This window comes from Zalophus californianus, chromosome 4 (assembly GCF_009762305.2).
Source record: "Zalophus californianus isolate mZalCal1 chromosome 4, mZalCal1.pri.v2, whole genome shotgun sequence".
Classification (NCBI taxonomy): domain Eukaryota; kingdom Metazoa; phylum Chordata; class Mammalia; order Carnivora; family Otariidae; genus Zalophus; species Zalophus californianus.
Genome location: NC_045598.1, coordinates 96,450,345 through 96,473,105, shown reverse-complemented (window position 1 = coordinate 96,473,105; position 22,761 = coordinate 96,450,345). Strand labels below are relative to the sequence as shown.

Here is a 22,761-nt window from a genome sequence, read left to right as displayed (position 1 = left end):
CTCAGCTGGTCTTCTGAGACGTAGCAAACGTCTGAGAATCAATCACCCTAAGAAGCTAAAAATAGCTGTTAAAGAGTTTCTTCCTCACGGGATCTTTTCAGCCTATTTCTGGCAGGCCTCCAATAAAAGAGAGGAAAAAAAAAAAGGCCCCGTTTCATGGCTCCCCGGAGGCACAACCACCCAAAGGAATGCAGCCGGTTAAGGCACCGAGCCCCAGGAGGTCCGCACCTCGGAGCCAGCAGGCTACGGCGTCCGACCCTGCGGCAAGTGAGGTTCGCGCCGAGACGCGCCAGCCTCTGGGGACGGCGCCGCCCGGGAGACGCTGGCTCGGAAGGGACCGGTCCCGGCCTTCTATGCTTTCCCGCTTTTCTTCCCGCACCACCGCCGTGTCGGAGCTCATAACCACTGCCGGCCAAAGGCGGCTCGGCGTCAACGGCCACTGGCTTCAAACGCTCCCAGCGAGCCGAGCGGCTGCGGCGTGGACGCAGCGCTGCTGTGCCGAAGTTCGGGGCGCGGGGGTGGGGGGGCGAGAACGAGTCCCCGCCCGCGCCCCAAGTTCCCGCCTCCCTCCGGGGGACGTCCGTGCGTACGTGCGCGCCCCGCGCCCGCCCCCCTTCAGCCGCGCGACGCGAGGGCGGGGGCGCCGCGTGCGCGCGCGCTCTCGTTCGTTCGCTTGCCTGCTCGCTCTCGGCTGCCGCTCTCGCTGCGGCTGCGGCTGGGGCTGGGGGCGGCGGCGGCGGCGGCGGCGGCGCGGGCGGCGGGCGGCGCGGGGCGGTCCGGCGGGTTCAAAGAGGAAAACATGGCGGAAAACAAAGGCGGCGGCGAGGCTGAGAGCGGCGGCGGGGGCAGCGGTAGCGCGCCGGTAACTGCCGGGGCCGCCGGGCCCGCGGCGCAGGAGGCGGAGCCGCCTCTCGCCGCGGTGCTGGTAGAGGAGGAGGAGGAGGAAGGCGGCAGGGCGGGCGCGGAGAGCGGCGCGGCCGGGCCCGACGACGGGGGGGTGTCCGCGGCCTCCTCCGGCTCGGCCCCGGCTGCTTCAGCCCCTGCGGCCTCAGTGGGCCCCGGAGTTCCCGGGGGGGCGGTATCGACTCCGGCCCCAGCTCCAGCCTCGGCTCCCGCTCCGGGTCCGTCGGCGGGGCCGCCTCCTGGACCGCCAGCCTCGCTCCTGGACACCTGCGCCGTGTGTCAGCAGAGCTTGCAGAGCCGGCGTGAGGCGGAGCCCAAGCTGCTGCCCTGCCTTCACTCCTTCTGCCTGCGCTGCCTGCCCGAACCGGAGCGCCAGCTCAGCGTGCCCATCCCGGGGGGCAGCAACGGCGACATCCAGCAAGGTGAGCGGGAGGCCCTGCCCGAGGTCTGGGCTGAAGGAGATTTGCGGGGCCGAGGAGGATCTGAGGATGGAGGTGCTCGGGCCCAGGGCTGCTCGGACCGGCGCGATTCTGAGGGGTCTGAGAGGTGAAAGACACGGCCTCGGGACAGTTTCCAGAGAAGGTGGACCGCCGGAGATAGGGGAGGGTGAAGGGAAGGGTGCCGGCGGCGAGAGGCTGGGGGAGGGGACACCGGCTGCAAGGGAGGTTTAGGGTGTGCGGATACGGGCCGGGAAGGCGTGGACTCCGGCCGAGCGCAGGTTCAGGAGCTGGTGGACTCGGACAGAGAGAGGAGAGAGGGTCTGGGAAACCGCTTTGGAGGAGTGTTGTGGGGGAAAAAGGCCTGTAAGCGGGAGAGGTGTTGAGGAGGGAGTAGGTAAGCGGTAAGGGCTGTGAGGACGAATTGCTTTGGAGGGAAGGACTTGACCTGTTCGAGGCTAGGGGAAAGAAGGACTAGGGACTAAAAAGAGGAAGATAAAGGGTATTGGAGCGTTTGGGGCTGAGAGAAGCTGTCTGGTGGAAAGTAATTTTAGGATGAGATTGGGAAGGAGGAACTGGACGCGAAAATAGCTTTGAAGGGCCTGCATGTTTAGGGAAATATTCTAAGGTTCAGGGGTGAAGGAGAAATGAACTTCGAAGGGAATTGGGATTCAGAGACAGCTGGGTTTCATTGCACATTAACGAGCCCCTAGTGTTCCAGACAGTGTGCTAGGATTGAATAAAACACTGAGTGAAGAGCTCATTCATAGTCATATAGGTGAAACATATCCAACGTGCGGCAGTGGCGGTGGGTACTTGGTACAGTGGTTGTGACAAATCAAGAGAAGGTCAGGGGAACTTCACTGAAAAGGAAACCCTTGAGAAGGTTTCTTGAAGGGTGAGTTGCTCACTGGATTGGGGAGTTTTCAGGGCACAGGGTACTTTACACATCCCTGGATCTAAAGGTTTACTAGTCATTATAAAATACATTAATGTTTCTGCCATGGAACGTACAAATATCCCACTAATGGGCTAGACATAAATAACTTATCACACTTCAGGGTGGGTTTTGTTGTAAATTTGTGAAAAACTTTAAAATTTCAAAGCTCTTGAAATTGGAACTGCGGGTAAGGGATGACTGATCTGTACTAAAGGGTTTGGGATTAAGCCTGTAAAGTATATCTTGTACAGGGTAGACTAAAAGGAGTCCCTGAAGGGCTTTTTTATCAAGAGGATAAAAGGATCACATTTGTGATCCAAAAAGATCACTTGGGGGCATATTGAAGGGTAAGGGGAGGCAGGGAATCTTGACAGTAATATAGAGAAATGAGCATTTGGAATTAATAAATGATAAGAGGTATTAAAGAAGGAAGCATTTTGGCATTGGGGAAGGTTATGGACTTTGTGAGACACATTTGAGTTTGGATGTCTACTTTGTCATGTCCCACTTGTGATTTGGACAGGTTAATTTTTCTTAGCCGTAGTTTTTTTCAATTGTGAAATGAGAATTAGCTACCTCATGGGGTTATTGATAGAATGAAGTGTGTAAAGTGACTAGTACATGGTAATTATTAATGAAATGGCAGCTACTTAATTCGTAGTAGTAACTAATTCTAAGTAGCCATGGGAGTGTGGATGGGGGGTGTCAAGATTGGTGTTGGGGAGACAGATGTGTCTAGGCTGAGTTCCAGGTTTCTTGTTTGGTGGGTGGCAGTGCTATTAATGCAAATAAAATAATTCAGGAACAGAAGCAGGTGTGTGTGTGTGTGTGTGTGTGTGTGTGGTGGAAGGAGGATATAATTTCAGTTATGGATGTTTTGGGTTTGAAGTATTATTGAGACATACAGGTAAGAGTGTTATGTTAAGAATAAGGATTTGATTGATGTTGAAGATACGAAGTGATAATGGGTGTATAGAGGGTGGAAAATGGGTGTATAACTAACTGCTCATGGCCTCATGAGTATGGCAAGATGTGTGGGATTCAGTGTTCTTGTGGGAACCTGGATTAGGTGAAAGATTTAGAGAGAACACGACATGAAAATTGTGTTTGACTGATGTGGCTGAGGGACTTGAGGTTATGAAATTGGCTCTCTGATATTTATGCAGGAGAGAGAGAGTAATAGTCTGTGAATTCCCTCTTCATTTTCCATCCTTTGTTTTTGCACTAGGAGCAGTAAGTAGATTGGACTAAATATTGTCATTTTAAGGTAATGTTGCTTTCCAGGCAGTCACTAAAACAAATTAAGTCTGGAAGTCACCATATTTTTAGACAGGGAGTCTAGAAAATAATTTGTTAGTATTAGCTCCTGTATGTGTCCTTTGCTTTGCTCTTTAAGAAAGCAAGCATGCTATTCTAGAGGAACACTGGGTTTGGGGTCAAGGGACAGTTCTGCCACTTAACTGTTTTCTCTAAAGGAGGTTTATAATGTTTCTGCGCCTCAGTTTATCTCTAAAATGTAGCTAATAATATAAAAAAATAAAATGTACCTAATAGTCCTTTATTTACATCTCACTAAGTCAAATGAAAATACTTTTATAAACTGAAATGCTTTGCAAATATAAGTATTATGGAACACTGGTTCCTTCTCTGGTCTTGGGAGCCATAACTGGTAACTTAAGTCAACATGTTTAAGTGGTTTTGAAACAATGACAGATGCATTACCCTTCCTTCTAACTGGCCTTTTTTCTGTTCCTCTAACACACCAAAGTTATTCACACTTTTTAGCTGTTCCTTCTAGATCAGTGGTTCTCCAAGTGTAGTTTCTGGACCAGCAGCACCAGCATCATCTGTGATCTTGTTAGGAATGCAAATTCTTGGGCCCCACTCCAGACCTTCTGACCAGCCATCTGTTTTAACAAGTCATCCAGGTGATTTTGATGCACACTAAGTTTAAGTACCACTTTTCTTTAGTGAAGGATTCCTCATTTCAGATGTTGCCTCCTCAGAAAGGCATTCTCTGTCTCCCCTTTAAAAAAAAAAAATTCAGGCTTTATTTTTAGAGTAGTTTTAGGCTTACAGCAAAATTAAGAGGAAGAAATAGGGATTTCCCATTTATCCCCAGCCCCCACACATGTCTAGCCTCCCACATTATGAATATCTCCCACCAGAGTAGTCCATTTGTCACAGTTGTAGGACCTACATTGACCTATCATAATCAGCCAAAGTCCATAGTTGACATTAGTGCTCACTCTTAGTGTTTGTACATTCTATGGGTTTGGACAAATGTATAATGACATGTATCCATCATTATAATACCATACAGAGTATTTTCATCACCCTAAAAAACCCCGTGCCTCACTGTTCTTTTTAAAGTAGTCCTCGAGGTCACTCTCTTACTACCTTTTTTCTTCACGACATAGCTAAAATCTAAAATTTTTTTTGTTTACTCGTTTATTTGTTTCCTACTAGAATATTGTAGAGTGAATGTTCAATAAATATCTTTTGAATGAATAAGAATCACCTGAAGAACTTTTTAAAATGCCATTTTGGGAGTTTCAGAACCTCAGTTGATTTGGGGATGATACTAGGAATCTCATTTTTAAAAAAATTTATTCATTTGGGCGCCTGGGTGGCTCAGATGGTTAAGCATCAGCCTTCGGCTCAGGTCATGATCCCGAGGTCCTGGGATCGAGTCCCGCATCGGGCTCCCTGCTCCTTGGGAGCCTGCTTCTCCCTCTGCTTCTCTCTCTCTCCCCCCCCCCGTCTCTCATGAATAAATAAATAAAATCTTTAAAAAAAAATTTATTCATTTATTTTAGAGCGTGCCCATGAGAGCAGGGGGAGGGGCAGAGGGAGAGAGAACCTCAAGTAGACTCCATGCGGAGTTGGATGCCCAGTGCAGGGCTCCATCTCATGACCCTGAGATCATGACCTGAGCTGATGCTTAGAGTCAGATGCTTAACAGACTGAGCCACCCAGGCACCCCTAGGAATCTCATTTTTAACAAGTACCTCATGTGACTCTAATTCTGGTACCTACTATACTTTGAGAAACACGGATTTAGATATTTGGACAAGAAAGGCTGATCTATTTACTGTTGAAGTATTTGGAAAATCAAAATAGATAAATTAGTTACTATTTGTTGAATCTCAACAGTAAGCTTTTAATGCTTTGTGATTTTTAAAAAAATTCTATTTCAGGTTGAGTTCAAATAGCTGTCAGTAGAGGGTGTGTATAGATCTGTAATGTATCAATAAACAGATTTGTGTTGATGCTTCTGAACAAATTCTCAAATGACTCTTGAAGGGGATGAGACTTCTGTATAGTAGGGCACATCAAGACAGCATGGTGATATGCATGAACTGGATTGAGAGTAACTTGGATTGTGTTCTGCTCTTAATTGTGTAACCTTGGGTAAAGCACTCAGCAGCCTTTTCAGGTCTTCTGCAGTATGAACAATTTGAGTTCCTATCCTATTAAATTCTATGATTGTATTGTTTTTTATGCCAACTTTTTATATCTATATAATTTTAATATTATTATTTGTGGGAAATGATGGAAGAATCAACATGGAAAACTTATTCTATTTCTGAATCTTCAGCTTATTGTGAAGAGCCTGAATGGCAACCTTAAATGGGGTAAGTGGGAGGGGATACCTCTGTGTGTAGTGTGAAGAGCACCTTCTCACGGTAGTTCTGTGTTTTATCACTGAGCATGGTGAGCCACTCTGGGGAGCCTTCTGTTTAAGCCCTCAGAAATTCTTTTTTTTTTTTTTAAGATTTTATTTATTTATTTGACAGCGTGAGCACAAGCAGGGGGAACAGTAGAGGGAGAGGGAGAAGCACACTCCCCACCAAGCAGGGAGCCCGATGCGGGGCTCGATCCCAGGACCCTGGGATCATGACCTGAGCCGAAGGCAGACGCTTAACCATCTGAGCCACCCAGGCGCCCCAAGTCAGAAATTCTTGCCCCAAGAGTATATATATATACTATACGGCAGTTTGCTAGTTCTTTGGCTTATCTATTTGGGATTTTTTAGGCCCTACTTTCTCTAATGACCTATTTACATAAACAAGCTTGAGTTTTTGAATGATAATGTAGTCATCAGCAAGCAGTCCTTAAAGATGTGTCAAAGAAAACTGAAATACTTTTGTGGTTGGTTAAGTGCTCTGTGGTTGGTTAAGTGCACACAATTCAAGACTCAGAGTACCTGAATTCATTTTTGAGCTCCACCATTTAACCACTTGAATGTCTCTGAATAAGTTACTTAACATCTGTAAATTGAGAATAATAATGACACCTACTTCATAATGTTCTTGTGGGGATTCAATGAGTAAATACATGGTAAAGTGCTTCATAGAGTGCCTAACACGTGATAAGACCCCCAAAACTATTATTTCTGTTGTCTTCCAGTTGTCCCCCATTGTCTTTATGACTGCCTCTATTCAGTAAGCAGAAAGAAGAGGAAGTAAGATAAATTGTTGGTGTTTTTCTAGGCTTTTCTGACATCTAGTGTTGTATAGCACACCTGACAAAGTCATTTGCATTCCAGTCTCTCCAGCTACTTAAAAATTTATAGCGTGAAAACTTGTAAACTAATGTTGTAAGACCTCTTTACGAGGTCTGCTATCTGTACATCAAAAATTTTAGAAGAATCTAACTGGTTTTTATTTCTTTTTTTTTTAAAGATTTTATTTTGACAGAGACACAGTGAGAGAGGGAACACAAGCAGGGGGAGTGGGAGAGGGAGAAGCAGGCTTCCTGCTGAGCAGGGAGCCCAGTGCGGGGCTCGATCCCAGAACCCTGGGATCATGACACCCAACAACACTGAGCCACCCGGGTGCCCCAAAACTGTTTTCACAATAATACTTATTCATTATTTGCCGTATTCACTGTTTTGATGTCTGTATTAGTGATGCAAAAGCAGTGATGTGTAAAACTGCTGGCACCCTAGCAGGGATTAAGATAGTGCCTCCAAACCATAGTAATCATCATTGTATCTTTACCTCCATACACTTAGAGTAAAAACAGACACAACAACGAAAAACATGCTAGTTTCATTTTGTCTTTGATGAAGCATTAGGACATTATTTTATTAAAGCTTGATTTTTAATAATTCTGTGTGATGAAATGGGAAATGTGCATAAAATGCTTCTGCTGCAGACTGAAGTATAAGAAGGAAAGTCCTTGTGCAGTTGTTTGAATTCCAAGCTGAATTAGCTTCTTTATTTTCGTAGAAAATAACTTTTACTTGAAACAGTGATTGACAAACTATGATTTTCAGACATGTGTGTTTGGTAGCCATTTTCTCAAAAATGAATGAATTGAGCCTGTCAATTCAAGGAAAACAACTGACATATGTTGCCAATGATAAAAATTGAGCTTTTAAATGAAAATTAGAATTTTGGAAAAAGCTTGTATGTGCAACCCTGAGTTTGATAGCTTCTCAGTATTTTTTTTTTTAAAGATTTTATTTCACAGAAAGAGATACAGCGAGAGAGGGAACACAAGCAGGGGGAGTGGGAGAGGGAGAAGCAGGCTTCCCACGGAGCAGGGAGCCCGATGCGGGGCTTGATCCCAGGACACTGGGATCATGACCTGGGCCGAAGGCAGACGCTTAACGACTGAGCCACCCAGGTGCCCCAGCTTTTCAGTATTTAAAGGCTTTTCTGATGAGATTGGTAGGTGTATCAAAGTATCAGAAACAATTTTTTAAAGATTTTATTTATTTGACACAGAGAGAGAGGAAGAGAGCACAAGCAGGGGGAGCAGCAGGCAGAGGGAGAGGAAGAAGCAGGCTCCCTGCTGAGCACCTGGGATCGGACCCTGGGATCATGACCTGAGCTGAAGGCAGATGCTTAACCGACTGAGCCACCCAGGCACCATCAAATTTTTTTTGATAGTGTGCAATGAAATGTCAACACAGTGAACCAATATTTTCCAAATGACCAGTTGACCAATGCAATGCATTATGTTACAAAATCATGCATAACAAAGGGATTCAAAATGTAAAACAGACCAGTAGATTTTAATGTAAGGGAGTAAAGTTAATATGGTTTGAAATTCCACATTTCTGCTGACATTTAAGAAATAAATACACTTCACGGGTGCCTGGGTGGCTCAGTCAGTTAAGCATCTTAAGCTTCCAGCTCTTGATTTTGGTTCAGGTCATTATCTCAGAGTTGTGAGATTGAGCCCCATGTCTGGCTCCAAGCTGTGTGTGGAGCCTGCTTAAGATTCTCTCTTTCCCTCTGCCCTTCCCCACCTTTCTGCTCGTGCATGCACACTCTCTCTCTCAAAAAAGAAAAGAAATAAGTTATATATATACATATCTCTTTCCACTTTGTATATACGTATAGATATTTTACATACACATATATACATATATTTATATACGTACATATATATATACACACATTTTTAAAATTTTAAGTCTACATGCCCAGCATGAGCTCACACTCATGACACAGATTAAGAATCGCATGCTCTCGGTGCCTTGGTGGCTCAGTTGGTTAAGCGTCTATCTTCGGCTCAGGTCATGATCTCAGGGTCCTGGGATCAAGCCCCATATTGGGCTCCCTGCTCCGTGGGGGGCCTGCTGCTCCCTGTCCTTCTGCCTGCTGCTCCCCCTGCATGTGCTCTCTCTGTCAAATAAATAAAATTGAAAAAAAAGAATCACATGCTTTGCCAACTGAGCCAGCCAGGGGCCCCAACTCTTTATATTTTTGTATTATAATCAAAGAATATCCACACTGTTGGGGCCCCTGGGTGGCTCAGTTGTTAAGCGTCTGCCTTCGGCTCAGGTCATGATCCCAGGGTCCTGGGATTGAGCCCTGTGTTGGGCTCCCTGCTCCGCGGGAAGCCTGCTTCTCCCTCTCGCTCTCCCCCTGCTTGTGTTCCTGTTCTATCTCTCTCTGTCAAATAAATAAATAAAATCTTAAAAAAAAAAAAAAGAATATCCACACTGTTGTTTGAAGGACCATTAAAATAGTCTTCCCTTTTTTTTTTTTTTTTAGATTATTTTTTTATTCATGAGAGACAGAGAGAGAGAGAGAGGCAGAGGGAGAAGCAGGCTTCCCGCTGAGCGGGGAGCCCGATGCGGGACTCGATCCCAGGACCCCGGGATCATGACCCGAGCCGAAGGCTCAGACCATCTGAGCCACCCAGGCGCCCAATAGTCTTCCCTTTTTTAAAATACATAGCTGTTCTCTTTGTATTCTTCAACAAAACAGTCTGTCACAACAGATTAAATGCAAAAGCATACATTCAGGGATCTGAATATATTAATTAAACTGGACATTAAAGAGATTTAAAAATGTAAAAGCAGTGCCACCCTTAAAACCTTTTTGTTTTGGAAAATATAGTTATTTCTCATAAAAATGTTTAAACATGCTGTGGTTTTATTTTTAAATGAACTAATAGACCATTTCTTTTTTTTAAGATTTTTATTTTTGAAAGAGGGAGAGAGAAAGCACGTGAGCAGGGGGAGGGGCTGAGGGAGAGTATCCTTGGTGAGAGTGGAGCCCAGCTTGGGGCTCGATCCCATGACCCTGAGATCATGACCTGAACTGAAATCAAGAGTCAGTCGCTTAACTGACTGAGCCACCCAGGCGCCCCTAGACCATTTATTTTTAATAAAAGAAAGTGAATTATTATCAACTGTTACAATATTAACATTTTAAAATTACGAATTTTTATTTCTAATATTGTACATCTTGATGGATGAAACCCATCTAAACAAAAGCTCGATGAGGTCCTCAGTAATTTAATAGTGTAAGACGGATCCTGAGACCAAAAAAAGACAATAAGAAAATGATAATGTAGTTGCTGGGAAGAATGTCAGATCATAGAATAGTGGAAGGTGGCAAATTCATATGTTTATACTGAGTAACTGGAGTTGACGTTTTTTAAATAGCTCACTGTAAGTCTGCTGATTTTATTTTATTTTTTCATATTTATGACTGGTTGACTGAGATCTATTGCTTTACTTTCCCGAGGCCAGGTTCAGAGTTTGGGCTCATAGTGTTCAATACATTAACCTATGTCTCTTTTGTGGCCACAAACTGAAACTCTGTCCCTAGCCAGCTTCTAGAATGGATATTGGTCCCAAAGGGAAGTGAGGGAAAAAAAAACCCATGGATTGAATGAACATTAAATGTATCATTTTTAGAAAAATATTTAAAGCCTGTGCCTTAGTGATAGGTAAATAGCAGGAATTATGTGGTGCTAATAAATAATACTTTTTGAGTGCTGCTTATATGCAATTTATGTTGCTGCTTTTGTGAATTATTTGTATGCCTTCTATTTTGGTGTTCTTTAACTTGCTCACATTTTAAAAAATTTTTGATTTACAAGGATTTTGATAAGTTCTGCATACTGATCCTTTGTTGGTTATGTAAGTTGAAGATTTATTCTAAGCCTACTATGGCTTGGTGTGGTAGCCAGCCTCCAAGAGGGCCCCAGTGTTCCTTTCTCCTGGTATTCCCACTCTTCTAGAGTCTCCACTACAGTGACTTGGAACTGGTCTGGGTAACCAAGAGAATATAGGAGAATTAAATAGTGACTTCTGAAGCTAGGTTATTAAAGGTGCACAACTTTTTCCTTCTAGATGAAAACAATTGCCACTGTAGTAATCCTGTAAAGAGGCCCAAGTAGAGAGGAACTGGGGCCTTCTGCCAACATCCAGCACCGACTTGCTAGTCATGTAAATGAGCCACTTTGGAGGTGGATTCTCTAGCATGGTCAGGTTTTCAGATGACTGCAGTTTTGGCTCACATATTACTGCAGCCTTTTTAGAGGCACTGAGCCAGAACTATTTGCCAAGTCACTCCCAAATTCCTGACTCAAAGAAAACTTGAGATAATGTATTGTTTTAAGCCACTAAGTTTGAGGGTAATTTGTTATGCAGCAATAGATAACTAACACACTTGACTTTTTTCCCCTCTATTTTTTCCCTTTTACTATATATAGCTTTATAATAAGCAATAAACTTTGTTATTCATTTAGGTAATTTCATTCTCTTCCACATACACCTTGTTCATCTTCAAGATGATCTTCACTCATGTTGACTTTTTGCTCTTACACATTTTTAAAAAATTACTTAGTTTTAGAGAGAGAGACACACAGAGCAAGCAGGGAGGGGTAGAGGAGGAGGGAGAGGGAGTAAGAATCTGAAGCAGACTGCTGAGCGGAGAGCCTGACATAGGGCTGGATGTAGTGACCCCAAGATCATGACCTGAACCGAATCCAAGAGCGGGATGCTTAACTGACTGAGCCACCCAGGCGTGCCCTGCACATTTAGAATCATGTAAAAGTTCATTTAAAAAATTTGTTAGCATTTTTGGGACACCTGGGTGGCTCAGTTGGTTAAGCATCTGATTTCGGCCCAGGTCGTGATCTGGGTTCTGGGATAGAGCCCTGCGTCAGGCTCCTTGCTCAGTGGGGAGCCTGCTCTTCCCTCTGCCTGCCCTTCCCCCTGCTTGTGCTCGCTCGCTCTCTCTCTCTCTGACAAATAAATAAATAAAATCTTTTTAAAAAATTTGTCAACATTTTGGTTGGAATTCCTTTGAATATACATATCTTTCTTGATCTGTGATGGGATTACATCCTGATAAACCCATTGTAAGTTGAAAACATCCTAAGTTGAAAATACATTAATACACCTAACTTACTGTATATTACAGCTTAGCCTAGCCTACCTTAAATGTGCTCAGAACACTTACGTTAGTCTTTAGGTGGGCAAAATCATCTAACACAAAACCTAATTTATAATACAGTGTTGAATAGATCATGTAATTTATTGAATGCTGTGCTGAAAATGAAAAATCAGAATGGTTATATGGATATAGAATGATTTTTTTTTTAAGATTTTATTTATTAATTTGACAGACACAGTGAGAGAGGAAACACAGTAGGGGGAGTAGAGAGGGAGAAGCAGGCTTTCCCGCCGACCTGGCAGCCCGATGCGGAGCTCAATCCCAGGACTCTGGGATCATGACCTGAACTGAAGGCAGATGCTTAACGACTGAGCCACCCAGGCACCCCTAGAATGATATTTTTTTAAAGATTTTATTTATTTATTAGCACAAGCAGGGAGAGCGGCAGGCAGAGGGAGAGGATAAAGCAGGTTCCCCGCGGAGTAGGGAGCCTGACGCGGGGCTCAATCCCAGGACCCTGGGATCATGACCTGAGCCAAAGGCAGACGCTTAACCAAATAAACCACCCAGATGCCCCGGATATACAATGATTTTAAATGTATTGGTTGTTTACCCTCATAATCATGTGGCTAATGGGGAGCTCTGGCTCGCTGCTGCTCCCAGCATCGTGAGAATAGGTACTGCATATCATCTGCCTGGGAAAAGATCAAAATTCCCAAATTCAAAGTATGGTTTTTCCTGAATACATCACTTTCACACCGCTGGAAAGTTGGAAAATAGTAAGTCGAACCATTGTAAGTCAGGGATCATCTGTATAGGTTAATTAGGGAGAAAATGCTATCTTTATAATATGGTGTCTGTCTATTCATAAACATTGAATGCCTTTCCACTGGCTGTAATCTTCTGTGTTTTTGAATATTATATAGGTTTTTTTTTTTTTCCTGGAGAGATTTTTCACATCTTCTCTGAGTTATTCCTGTATACTTTATCTTTTACTGTAAATAGTTTCCCTTAAAATACATTTAACTGTGTTTGCTTTGTAGTTTTTTCATTTTACTTTTTATTTTAGAATACCAAAAGTATTCTGATTTCATATTTATATTTGATAATTCCATTATGTGAAGTTCTTGAGGTCTTATTTTACTACTACTTGCTTCTTCCTACTCTTGATTATAGTAGGTGGTGTCTACCGGTGTTTTATAGTTTGGGATCGTGAGCACGTTTACCAGGCCTTTATTTATGAAACTTGCCAGACCTGGTTTGTGGGAACCAGCCTCCAAAGAGTATTTTGCCTTTGCTTCTGTGAGGTGCCACCAGTGCAAAAATCACAAGTTAATTTTTAGTTTGGCATTTCTTAGAACTGCCAGATGTTGATTTAGAGTGTACTTTACTTTATAGGCTTACCTGTATTTGGAAATTTTCAGGAGAAAATTTTCCTTCCTTTGAACCCAGGCAGTGACAGTTTTTTTCCTAGGTTATTGGTCAGATTTATTTTATTTTTTAAAGATTTTATTTATTTGAGTGAGAGTGATTGAGAAGGGGAGCACACATGAGCAGGGGCAGAGGGAGAAGCAGACTCCTCGCTGAGCAGGGGGCCCGACACGGGGCTCGATCCCAGGACCCTGGGATCATGATGTGAGCTGAAGGCAGATGCCCAACCAACTGAGCCACCAAGGCGCTCCAAGATTTATTTTTTAAAATATTTTACTATTATTTGCTTATGCACCTTTCCAACTAAGGGTATAATCCTCAAGCCTACTTTATGAAGATGTGTCTTGGTTCTAATTACTTTACGCATGCCCTAGGCTCTCATGTTTTCCCCATTCTTCGTTTATTCCATTTTTTTCATCCTAAAGAGTAGTTGAGAATAAAATTTTTGAGCCTTTGCTTTTTTTTTTAAGAGATTTTATTTTTAAGTAATCTCTACACCCAACGTAAGTCTTGAACCCACAACCCCAAGATCAAGAGTTGCACCCTCCACCAGCTGAGCCATCCAGGTGCTCTGAGCCTTTGCATTTTTTTTTTTTTTTTTAAGAATTATCTGTTTGAGACAGAGAGAGAGAGAGTAAGGGGAGGGGCAGAAGGAGAGGGAGAAAGAATCTCAAATAGACTCCCTGCTGAGCATGTAGCCCAATGCAGGGCTGGATCTCAAGACCCTGAGATCATGGTCAAAACCAAGAGTTGGACGCCCAACTGACTGAGCCACCCACGTGCCCCCGTGACCTTTGCATTTTTGATGTTCTCTCTCTTTTTTTTAAGGATTTTATATATTTATTTGACAGGGAGAAAGGGCGGGCACAAGCAGGGGGAGCAGCAGGCAGAGGGAGAGGGAGAAGCAGACTTCCGCTGAGCAGGGAGCCTGATGCAGGACTCAGTCCCAGGACTCTGGGATCGAGACCTGAGCTGAAGGCAGATGCTTAACCAACTGAGCCACCCAGGCGCCCCAATGTTCTTTTTATTTTATTCTACTTAAATGGTAGCTTGACTAGATATGGAATTTTAGGTTAAAGCATGTTTTTTGCGCAGAACTTTGAAGATACCTCTTTTCCAGCGTCTTAACGAAATCAGTGTTGCTGATACTGGTCTGATTTTGCTTCTTTGTATGACCCCAGTTGGGTTTTGTTTGTTTTATTTACCTCTTCCTGGAACTTCTTAAGATATAAACCCCCCAAAAAAAAAATTTTTTTTTAAATTTTTGAGTAATCTCTATACCCAATATGGGGCTTGAACTCATGACCCCTAGATCAAGAGTTACATGCTCCACCAATGGTACCCTTCTGGAACCTTTTAATATCTTTATCCTTGTTCTTTTAAAAAAATTTTTATTTTTTTTAAGATTTTAATCATTTGAGAGAGAGAGAGCACAAGCTGGGGGCGAAGGCAGAGGGAGAAGTAGACTCTCTGTAGAGCAGGGAGCCCAATGCAGGGCTCGATCCCAGGATCCTGGGATGATGACTTGAGCCGAAGGCAGACACTTAACTGACTGAGCCACCCAGGCGCCCCTCTCCTTGTTCTTAAATATAGTATTGTGCCTCTGTTGATTTTTCCCCCCCTTTCATTCTTTTTTAAAAATTTACTGTGCTTTTTCTATTAGTCTTGTAATCTTTATTTATAGTAACAAAATTTTAAACTTTAAATGTTTTTTTTATAAGATTCCCTCCTTTTCCTCTCCCTCTACTCTTTCTGGAACTGTTACTCTTTGGGTGTTAGCCTTTGAGGAGTCACATTCTCTCATGTCTTTTTTCTTAGGTTTTCCTTCTCTTTGTTTCCTTCAACTGATGTTCTGAAAGACCTCCTTGACTTGATTTTCTAAGTGTTCCTTGATATCTTGATCTTTTTGTCTTGGAGGCTTCTTCAGATCTGTTTTTTTATTATTGTTAATCACCATACAACACATCATTAGTTTTTGATGTAGTGTTCCATGATTCATTGTTTGCATATAACACCCAGTGCTCCATGCAGAACGTGCCCTCTTTAATACCCATCACCAGGTTAACCCATCCCCTCACCCCCCCTCCCCTCTAGAACCCTCAGTTTGTTTTTCAGAGTCCATAGTCTCTCATGTTTCGTCTTGGAGGCTTCTTCACACAGTGGATGATCCTTGGTTCTCTTTCTGCTTGAGTGAGGCACTATAATTCTGATTGAGGGTTTTGTGCTTGTTAATTGTTGGACTTGACCAAGGGCACTTTAGACCAAGGGTTGGCAAACTATGGCCAATGGGCCAAATCTAGCCTGCTGCCTGTTTTTATATGACTGATGAACTAAGAATGATTTTTATATTTTTAAATGGTTACAAAAAATCAGAAGAATATTTTGTGACATGTGAAAGGTATATGAAGTTCGAGTTTGTGTTTATAAATGAAATATTTGGAACACAGCTATGTCTGTTCATGTATTTTCTGACTGCTTTCATGCTACAGTGGGAAATGACAAAGACTATGTGGACTCATTGCTTTGTGCTTCTGTGTGGTGCACTACAAATTGCAGTGATGCAGTTACAACTTGTTAGGCATATGTGTGGCTCTTGCACGGCATTTCCAAAAAAACCCCATTTTAATTACTAGTGCTTACCTATCTTTTCAAACGAGAAAAGAGGATTTCAAATGTCATACTTTGAAGAGACAGTAGAGTGTTGGTTATTTCGTTTCCAATTAGATGGCAAAGTGTTTATTATACATTTCTACCGTAGCTCAACTAAAAGAGTACGTATGTGGACAGAAGCAGACTAAGTACTTGTCATGACATTTTCCCAACTCACAGGAAAGCAATGGATGGGGAAATCAGAAAATTTAAAATGGAATATCTTATCATGGCAGAATTTCTTAAAAATAAAAAAAAAATGAGGGGCACCTGGGTGGCTCAGTCAGTTAAGCATCTGCCTTCTGCTCAGGTCATAATCTCAGGGTTCTGGGATCGAGCCCCATGTCGGGCTCCTTGCTTGGCGGGGAGCCTGCTTCTCTTTCTCCCTCTGCCGCTCCCCCTCCTTGTGCTCGCGCACGTGCTCTCTCTCTCTGACAAATAAATAAAATCTTAAAAAAAAAAATAAAACAATGAAACCAAGGTAGGTTTGTGAGTGTTTATTGGTTAGCCAGGCAAGGAAATCCCTTTACTTACAGCAGGTTAATTAAATCCTCCCAGTTAAGTAAAATGCTAACTTCCAAAAAGAATTTTGTTTATTCTTTAGACCTGTATTACAAAAAACTTTACTCAGATTTCTTTACTGTTTACTAAATAGTGCTAAGTTTATTAAATCCCCTTATTTTTATTATATTTTGAATTTTGTGAATAAAAATTGTGGAAATTTATTTTCTTTTGCTACATAAGTATCTACATAGTATCCCTGATATTGTCTCTTTGCCTGCAAAACGGAACATATTTACTATGCCTTTTGATTTCACGTCCCACATTTGAATTTGGGATGTATTAGTCGTTAGTTATGGGTTGGGTTTGAAGGAGTGTGGTATGTACAGCTTGACCTGTTGTCCACAGTAGATTTGGAAGAATGAGAATTTCCAGGTTTCTTCTTCTAACATCACAAATAACTGCTAGAATTAAGAATTTTAGACCAGTCTGACCTTTATCCCATTTGAGTTTATTGATAGAATGCTAATATCCAAATATATGCAGATTATTTTTCTAGTCATGGAGGAATGACTTAAAAACTAATCTTCACATAAATACTTACGCAAAAAACTAATGTCACTCAGAGGATCTCCACCAGGTTTCCACCGGGAATAGAGCAGACATGAGGGTAGGGAATTTAGAGTCATTTCACTGTATTAGTATGCTTATGAGCCTGAAGTAAGTCTGAAGAGTTGACTATAATGATTAGGAGAGAGCATTTTAGCTGTCCTCTTCAAATATGAAATTCTATTTTTGGTTAAGCATCACTTTGTATTGTGAGGTATATAAAACAGATATATGAAATGAACCTTGATGGCAGGAGAGAATTACATGTGAATAAGTTTATTTGAACCTGACCAGACTTCATGTGCCTTATCTATAAAATAATGTCATCTTCAAGTTAAAACTTTTTGTTAGGGTGCTTCGGTGGCTCAGTTGGTTGAGCGTCTGACTCTTGATTTTGTCTCAGGTCATGATCTCCGCTCAGGTCATGATCTCAGGGTTGTGAGATCGAGCCCCACATTGGGCTTCCAGGTCTGTGTGGAGTCTGCTTGTCCCTCTCCCTCTGCTCCTCCCCTTGCTTGTGTGCGCGCGCTCTCCCCCTCTCTCAAATAAATAAAATCTTAAAAAAAAAACAAACTTCTTCATGTTACCTTATTTGCTTATAAAAATCTTCAGGTAATATTCTCAATTTTTTTGTTTTAAACAAATGAGGCTACTGAGGCAGAGATGTAAGATCATACATAAATGTGGCTCTCCCATATGTAGATAATAGCACAGCCTCAGATAGATGACTTTGGGGGCCAGGCAGATAACTAGTGTAAGACATGGAGTACCAAAGCATGCCAGCCTATAAACAGTAAAATTTGAATTTAAAACAAATTTATCCTGGCCAAATAATACCAGATAGGCTGTCAGTCTTCTACTTTTGTCCTAACTTAGAATTTGATTAGTCACTTTTGAGTTGGATATAATTAATTTATAATTAGTTTGACTTCATAATTTTGAAAGCTTAAGTTTAAGTACTTACATAAAGTTTGCCTTTAGAGTATTATCAGTAAGCTATATTGTAATATTTTAATATGAATTAAACATCATTAGAATGATCAGCATTGTTTTTACTATCTAGTTAGACAAGAGACAAATGCAAGAGAATTTTCAAATTCTGAATTGTGTAGTCAGATTTGGTAAGTTGATTGAAGTGCTGGATAAATGGTGATTAGCAAGTTCACCAAAGCTATGACATAGGTACCTTCAGAATTTTACTAATTCTGTACCAAACTAGATTATAATATACTTACGAAATTTACCTACCTATTTTTCCCACCTCCCAAAACACTCAAGGTTTTACATGTTCAAGATGGAGTTCGGTGACTGGATCTCAACTGATGTGTCATAGTAGCATGTTACATATGAGCTCTTCACCGGCCTATTGCCAGATTTTGAACAGTGTGTGATGTTTATTTTTGTTACATTTGCACAATTGATGCAGGTTAGATGTACTGTTGATTCCAGTGGGTCATTTAATGTGGTGTGAAACTTGGTGCAATATGCTTAGATTGCTTATCCTTGTAGGAGCTTGGGATAAAGTCAGTTTGATGTCAAAGAAAATGAAGATTTTGTGTTTTTAGTACAGAGCATAGTCAAGATAGTAAACAGATTTACTTATGCAGAGTAGTTCTGTGATGGGAGGCTTATATAATTTTTAACAGTATATGTAATTTTTAAAGTAAATATTCTATTGAAAAAAAAGAAATACACATAAAGTATAAAACTCTGAAGGATATAGTTCAGTGAATGAATGCACATAGAGTAAGCACACTTGTATAAATCCAGCAGCCAGAATGAGAAACAGTACATTGGTAGCACTTTATAAACCCTCTGTCCCCTTCCAGTCACTACTTAATGATCTTGCATTCCTATTTTTTTTTTTTTTTTAAGATTTTGGTAATCACCACATCCACCGTGGGGCTTGAACTCACAACACTGAGATCAAGAGTCACATGCTCTACTGACTGAGCCAGCTGAATGCCCCTGATCCTACCTTATAACCCCAGATTAATTTTGCCTATTTATAAACTTTAAGTGGAACTAAGCAGTATGTACCAGTTTGTGACTGAATGTGCTTTCTCAACATTATGAGATTGTGTTGCTTGTGGCAGGTATTAAAAATTCACAGCATTGGTTGTATGAATATACTAAAATTTACTTGCCTATTCAAATGTTGATGGACATTTGAGTTGTTTAGTTTCTTTTAAATTGAAGTATAGTTGATACAATATGTTACAGTCTTTTACTATTTTTTTAACTTTTTTTTAGTTTTTTACTATTTTTTAAAGATTTTAATTATTTGAGAGAGAGAGCATGAACAGTGAGGGTGGGGGCAGAGGGAGAACCAGACTCCCTGCTGAGCAGGGAGCCTGATGTGGAGTTCTATCCCAGGACCTCGGGATCATGACCTGAGCAGACGCTTAACTGACTGAGCCACCCAGGCGCCCCTAGTTTTTAACTATTAGGAATGTGTTCATGAAGCTCTCCTTTAATATCTCTCTTTAAAAAAATTTTTTTTAAAGATTTTATTTATTTGAGAGAGAGTGTGTGTGCACAAGGGTGGGGAGGAGCTGAGGGAGAGGGTGAGGGAAAGAATCTTAGCTGACTCTGCTGAGCCCGGGGCGGTGCTCAATCCCACAACTCTGAGATCATGACCTGAGCCGAAACCAAGAGTCTGACACTTAACCGACTGAGTCACCCAGGGACCCCTTTAACATATCTCTTGAATATATGGACACTTTTCTCTTGGTTATGTATATTAGAGTGGACATGCTGAGTCATAGGTTGCACATAAGTTCAGCGTTACTAGATATTACTAGATACTGCCAAACAGTTTTCTGAAGTGATTGTATCAATTTACACTTCTTCCAGCAGTGTTTGAGATTTTTGTTGCTATATACCCTTACTAATAATACCTGGTATTATCTGTCTTTGACCTTTCAGCCATTCTTATGGGTGTGTAGTGGTGTAACATTGTAGTTTAATTTGCATTTCCCTGATGATCAGTAAAATTGAACATATTTTTGTATGTTTATTGGCTTTTGGATATCTTTTATGATGATGTGCCTGTTCAAATTGTACCTGTGTTTTTGTCCTGTGGGTTATCTACGTTTTCCCCAGTGCTTTTGTAGAATTCTTTATATATTCTAAGCATGAGTCCTTTGTCAGATATACATCCTGTTCTGTGGCTTGCCAAGTAATTTTTTTTTTCAAATAATTGTATTTTTAAAACCGGAATTTAATTTGGTTTTTGAATAAGTAGTTCTTTCACATGGCTCACAAGTTAAAGTATACAAAATTAAACTAAGGAAAGGTCTCCCTCCCACTCTTTGTCCTCATTCAGTTCCTATCTCCTCCAACATATAACATGTGTTAATAGTTCATTTTTTCTTCCAGTATATCCAAATGATTTTTTAAAAAAGATTTTATGTAGTTTTTTGACAGAGAGAGAAAGCAAGAGAGTACAAGCAGAGGGGAGCAGCAGAGAGGGAGAAGTAGGTTCCCCGCTGAGCAGGGAGCCTGATGCGGGGCTCTATCCCAGGACCCTGGGATCATGATCTGAGCCTAAGGTAGGTGCTTAACTGACTGAGCCACCCAGGTGCCCCTATCCAAATGATTTTTTTTTCTTAAAGATTTTTATTTATTTGACAGTGAGTGAGTGAGCAAACAAGCACACAAGTAGGGGGATCTGCAGGCAGAGGCAGAGGGAGAGGGAGAAGCAGGCTCCCCGCAGAGTGACGAGCCCAATGTGGGGCTCGATACCTGGACCCTGGGATCATGACCTGAGCCGAAGGCAGATGCTTAACTGACTGAGCCACTGAGGCACCCCTATCCAAATGATTTTTTTTTAAAGATTTTATTTATTTCAGAGAGAGAGAGAGGGAGAGCACAAGCAGGGGCGAGGAGAAGCAGGCTCCCCACTGAACAAGGAACCTGACACAGGGCTCTATCCCAAGACCCTGGGATCATGACCTGAGCAGAAGGCAGATGCTTAACCGACTGAGCCACCCAGGCGCCCCATCCAAATGAGTTTTGACAAGGTTGCCGAATCCATTCAGTGGAGGAAAGGAATTTTTTCAACAAATGATGTTGGGACGCTGGGTTTTCCACGTGCAAAAGAATGAAGTTCAACCCCTCCCTCACACTATAGAGAAAAAATTAACTCCAAATGGATCAAAAACCTAAATATAAACGTTAAACCCATGAAACTTTTTTTTAAAAGATTTTATTTATTTAATTGACAGACACAGCGAGAGAGGGAACACAAGCAGGGGGAGTGGGAGAGGGGGAAGCAGGCCATCTGAGGAGCAGGGAAGCCGGATGCGGGGCTTGATCCCAGGACCCTGGGATCATGACCTGAGCCGAAGGCAGACGCCTAACGACTGAGCCACCTAGGCGCCCCAACCCATAAAACTCTTAAAACATAGGAGTAAATCTTCATGACTTTGGATTTGGCAGATTTTTAGATATGCTACTAAAAGCATGAGCAACAAAAAAATAATTGAGAAATTGTACTGCATCAGAATTAAAATTTTGTACATCAGGGGTGCCTGGGTGGCTCAGTTGTTAAGCGGCCTTCAGCTCAGGTCATGATCCCAAGGTTCTGGGTTTGACCACCGCATCGGGCTCCCTGCTCAGCAGAGAGCCTGCTTCTCCCTTTCCCTCTGATGCTTCCCCTGCTTGTGCTCTCTCTCTCTCTCTCTCAAATAAATACAGTCTTAAAAAAAATTTTTTTTTGTACATCAGAGGACATTTTCAAGAGGTGAAGAAACAACCTATAAATAGGAGAAAGTATTTGTTGGTTATATATCAGAAAAGAGTCTAGTACCTAGAATGTATAAAGAATGCTTACAACCTAACAATAAAGACAAAGACTCCAGTAGTGACCCAAAGATCCGAATAGACAGTTCTCCAGAGAAGCTATACACATGGCCAATAAGCAGATAAAAAGATGCTCAATATCATTAGTCATTAGAGATGTAAATCAAAACCACAAAATGACCACTTTACATCTACAACAATGACTGTAATAAATCAGAAAGTGTTGGCAAGGATTTGGAGAAATTTGAACCCTTGTACGTTGCTGGTGTGAATGTAAAATGGTGCTGCCACTTTGGAAAACATTTTGGTGGGGATGGTTGCACAACATTGTGAATGTAATTAATGCTACCGAACTGGATAAATGAAAATGGTTAAAATGGCAAATTATATATTTTACCACAGCTGAGGTAAAATAAGGTGATGATCTGGCCTTTCAGCTCTCATATTGGAAACTAATATTCTTCTTGTGGTCTATTTTGTGCTGTTTTTCTGATCTTAGTGCTTTTTGTTGGTGATTTCACTGTTTAAAATGACTCCCAAGCATAAAACTGACATGCTTTAGTATTCCTAAGTTCAGGAAGTCTATGTGTGCTTTATTGAGAAAATATGTCTTAGATATAAGCTTTATATATTGTGGTTGGAGTAATACTGCTGTTAACTGAATTCAGTGTTAATGAACCAAGAATATATAAAGTGTGTTTAAACAGAAATACATGTAAAACAAGCTTATATATTAATTGGTTTGATAAAAATCTTGTGATCAGAGGCTTGCAGGACTCTAACCCTGTATGTCCCCTAGTGATGATTCAGTAATCAGTAATTCATTTTT

At 41.7% G+C, this 22,761-nt stretch overlaps 1 protein-coding gene across 2 annotated transcripts in view; it reads left to right on the top strand.

Annotated features, from left to right (window-relative positions):
• The first annotated feature begins 720 nt into the window (after positions 1 to 720).
• TRIM33 (tripartite motif containing 33) overlaps positions 721 to 22,761 on the top strand; it is a 115,766-nt gene continuing 93,725 nt past the window's right edge. For both annotated transcript variants that reach the window (XM_027603931.2, XM_027603924.2), the window contains exon 1: positions 721 to 1,325. In XM_027603931.2, the coding sequence (XP_027459732.1) occupies positions 800 to 1,325 (526 nt within the window). In that variant the 5' untranslated portion in view covers positions 721 to 799. The remainder of the gene's footprint in view (positions 1,326 to 22,761) is intronic.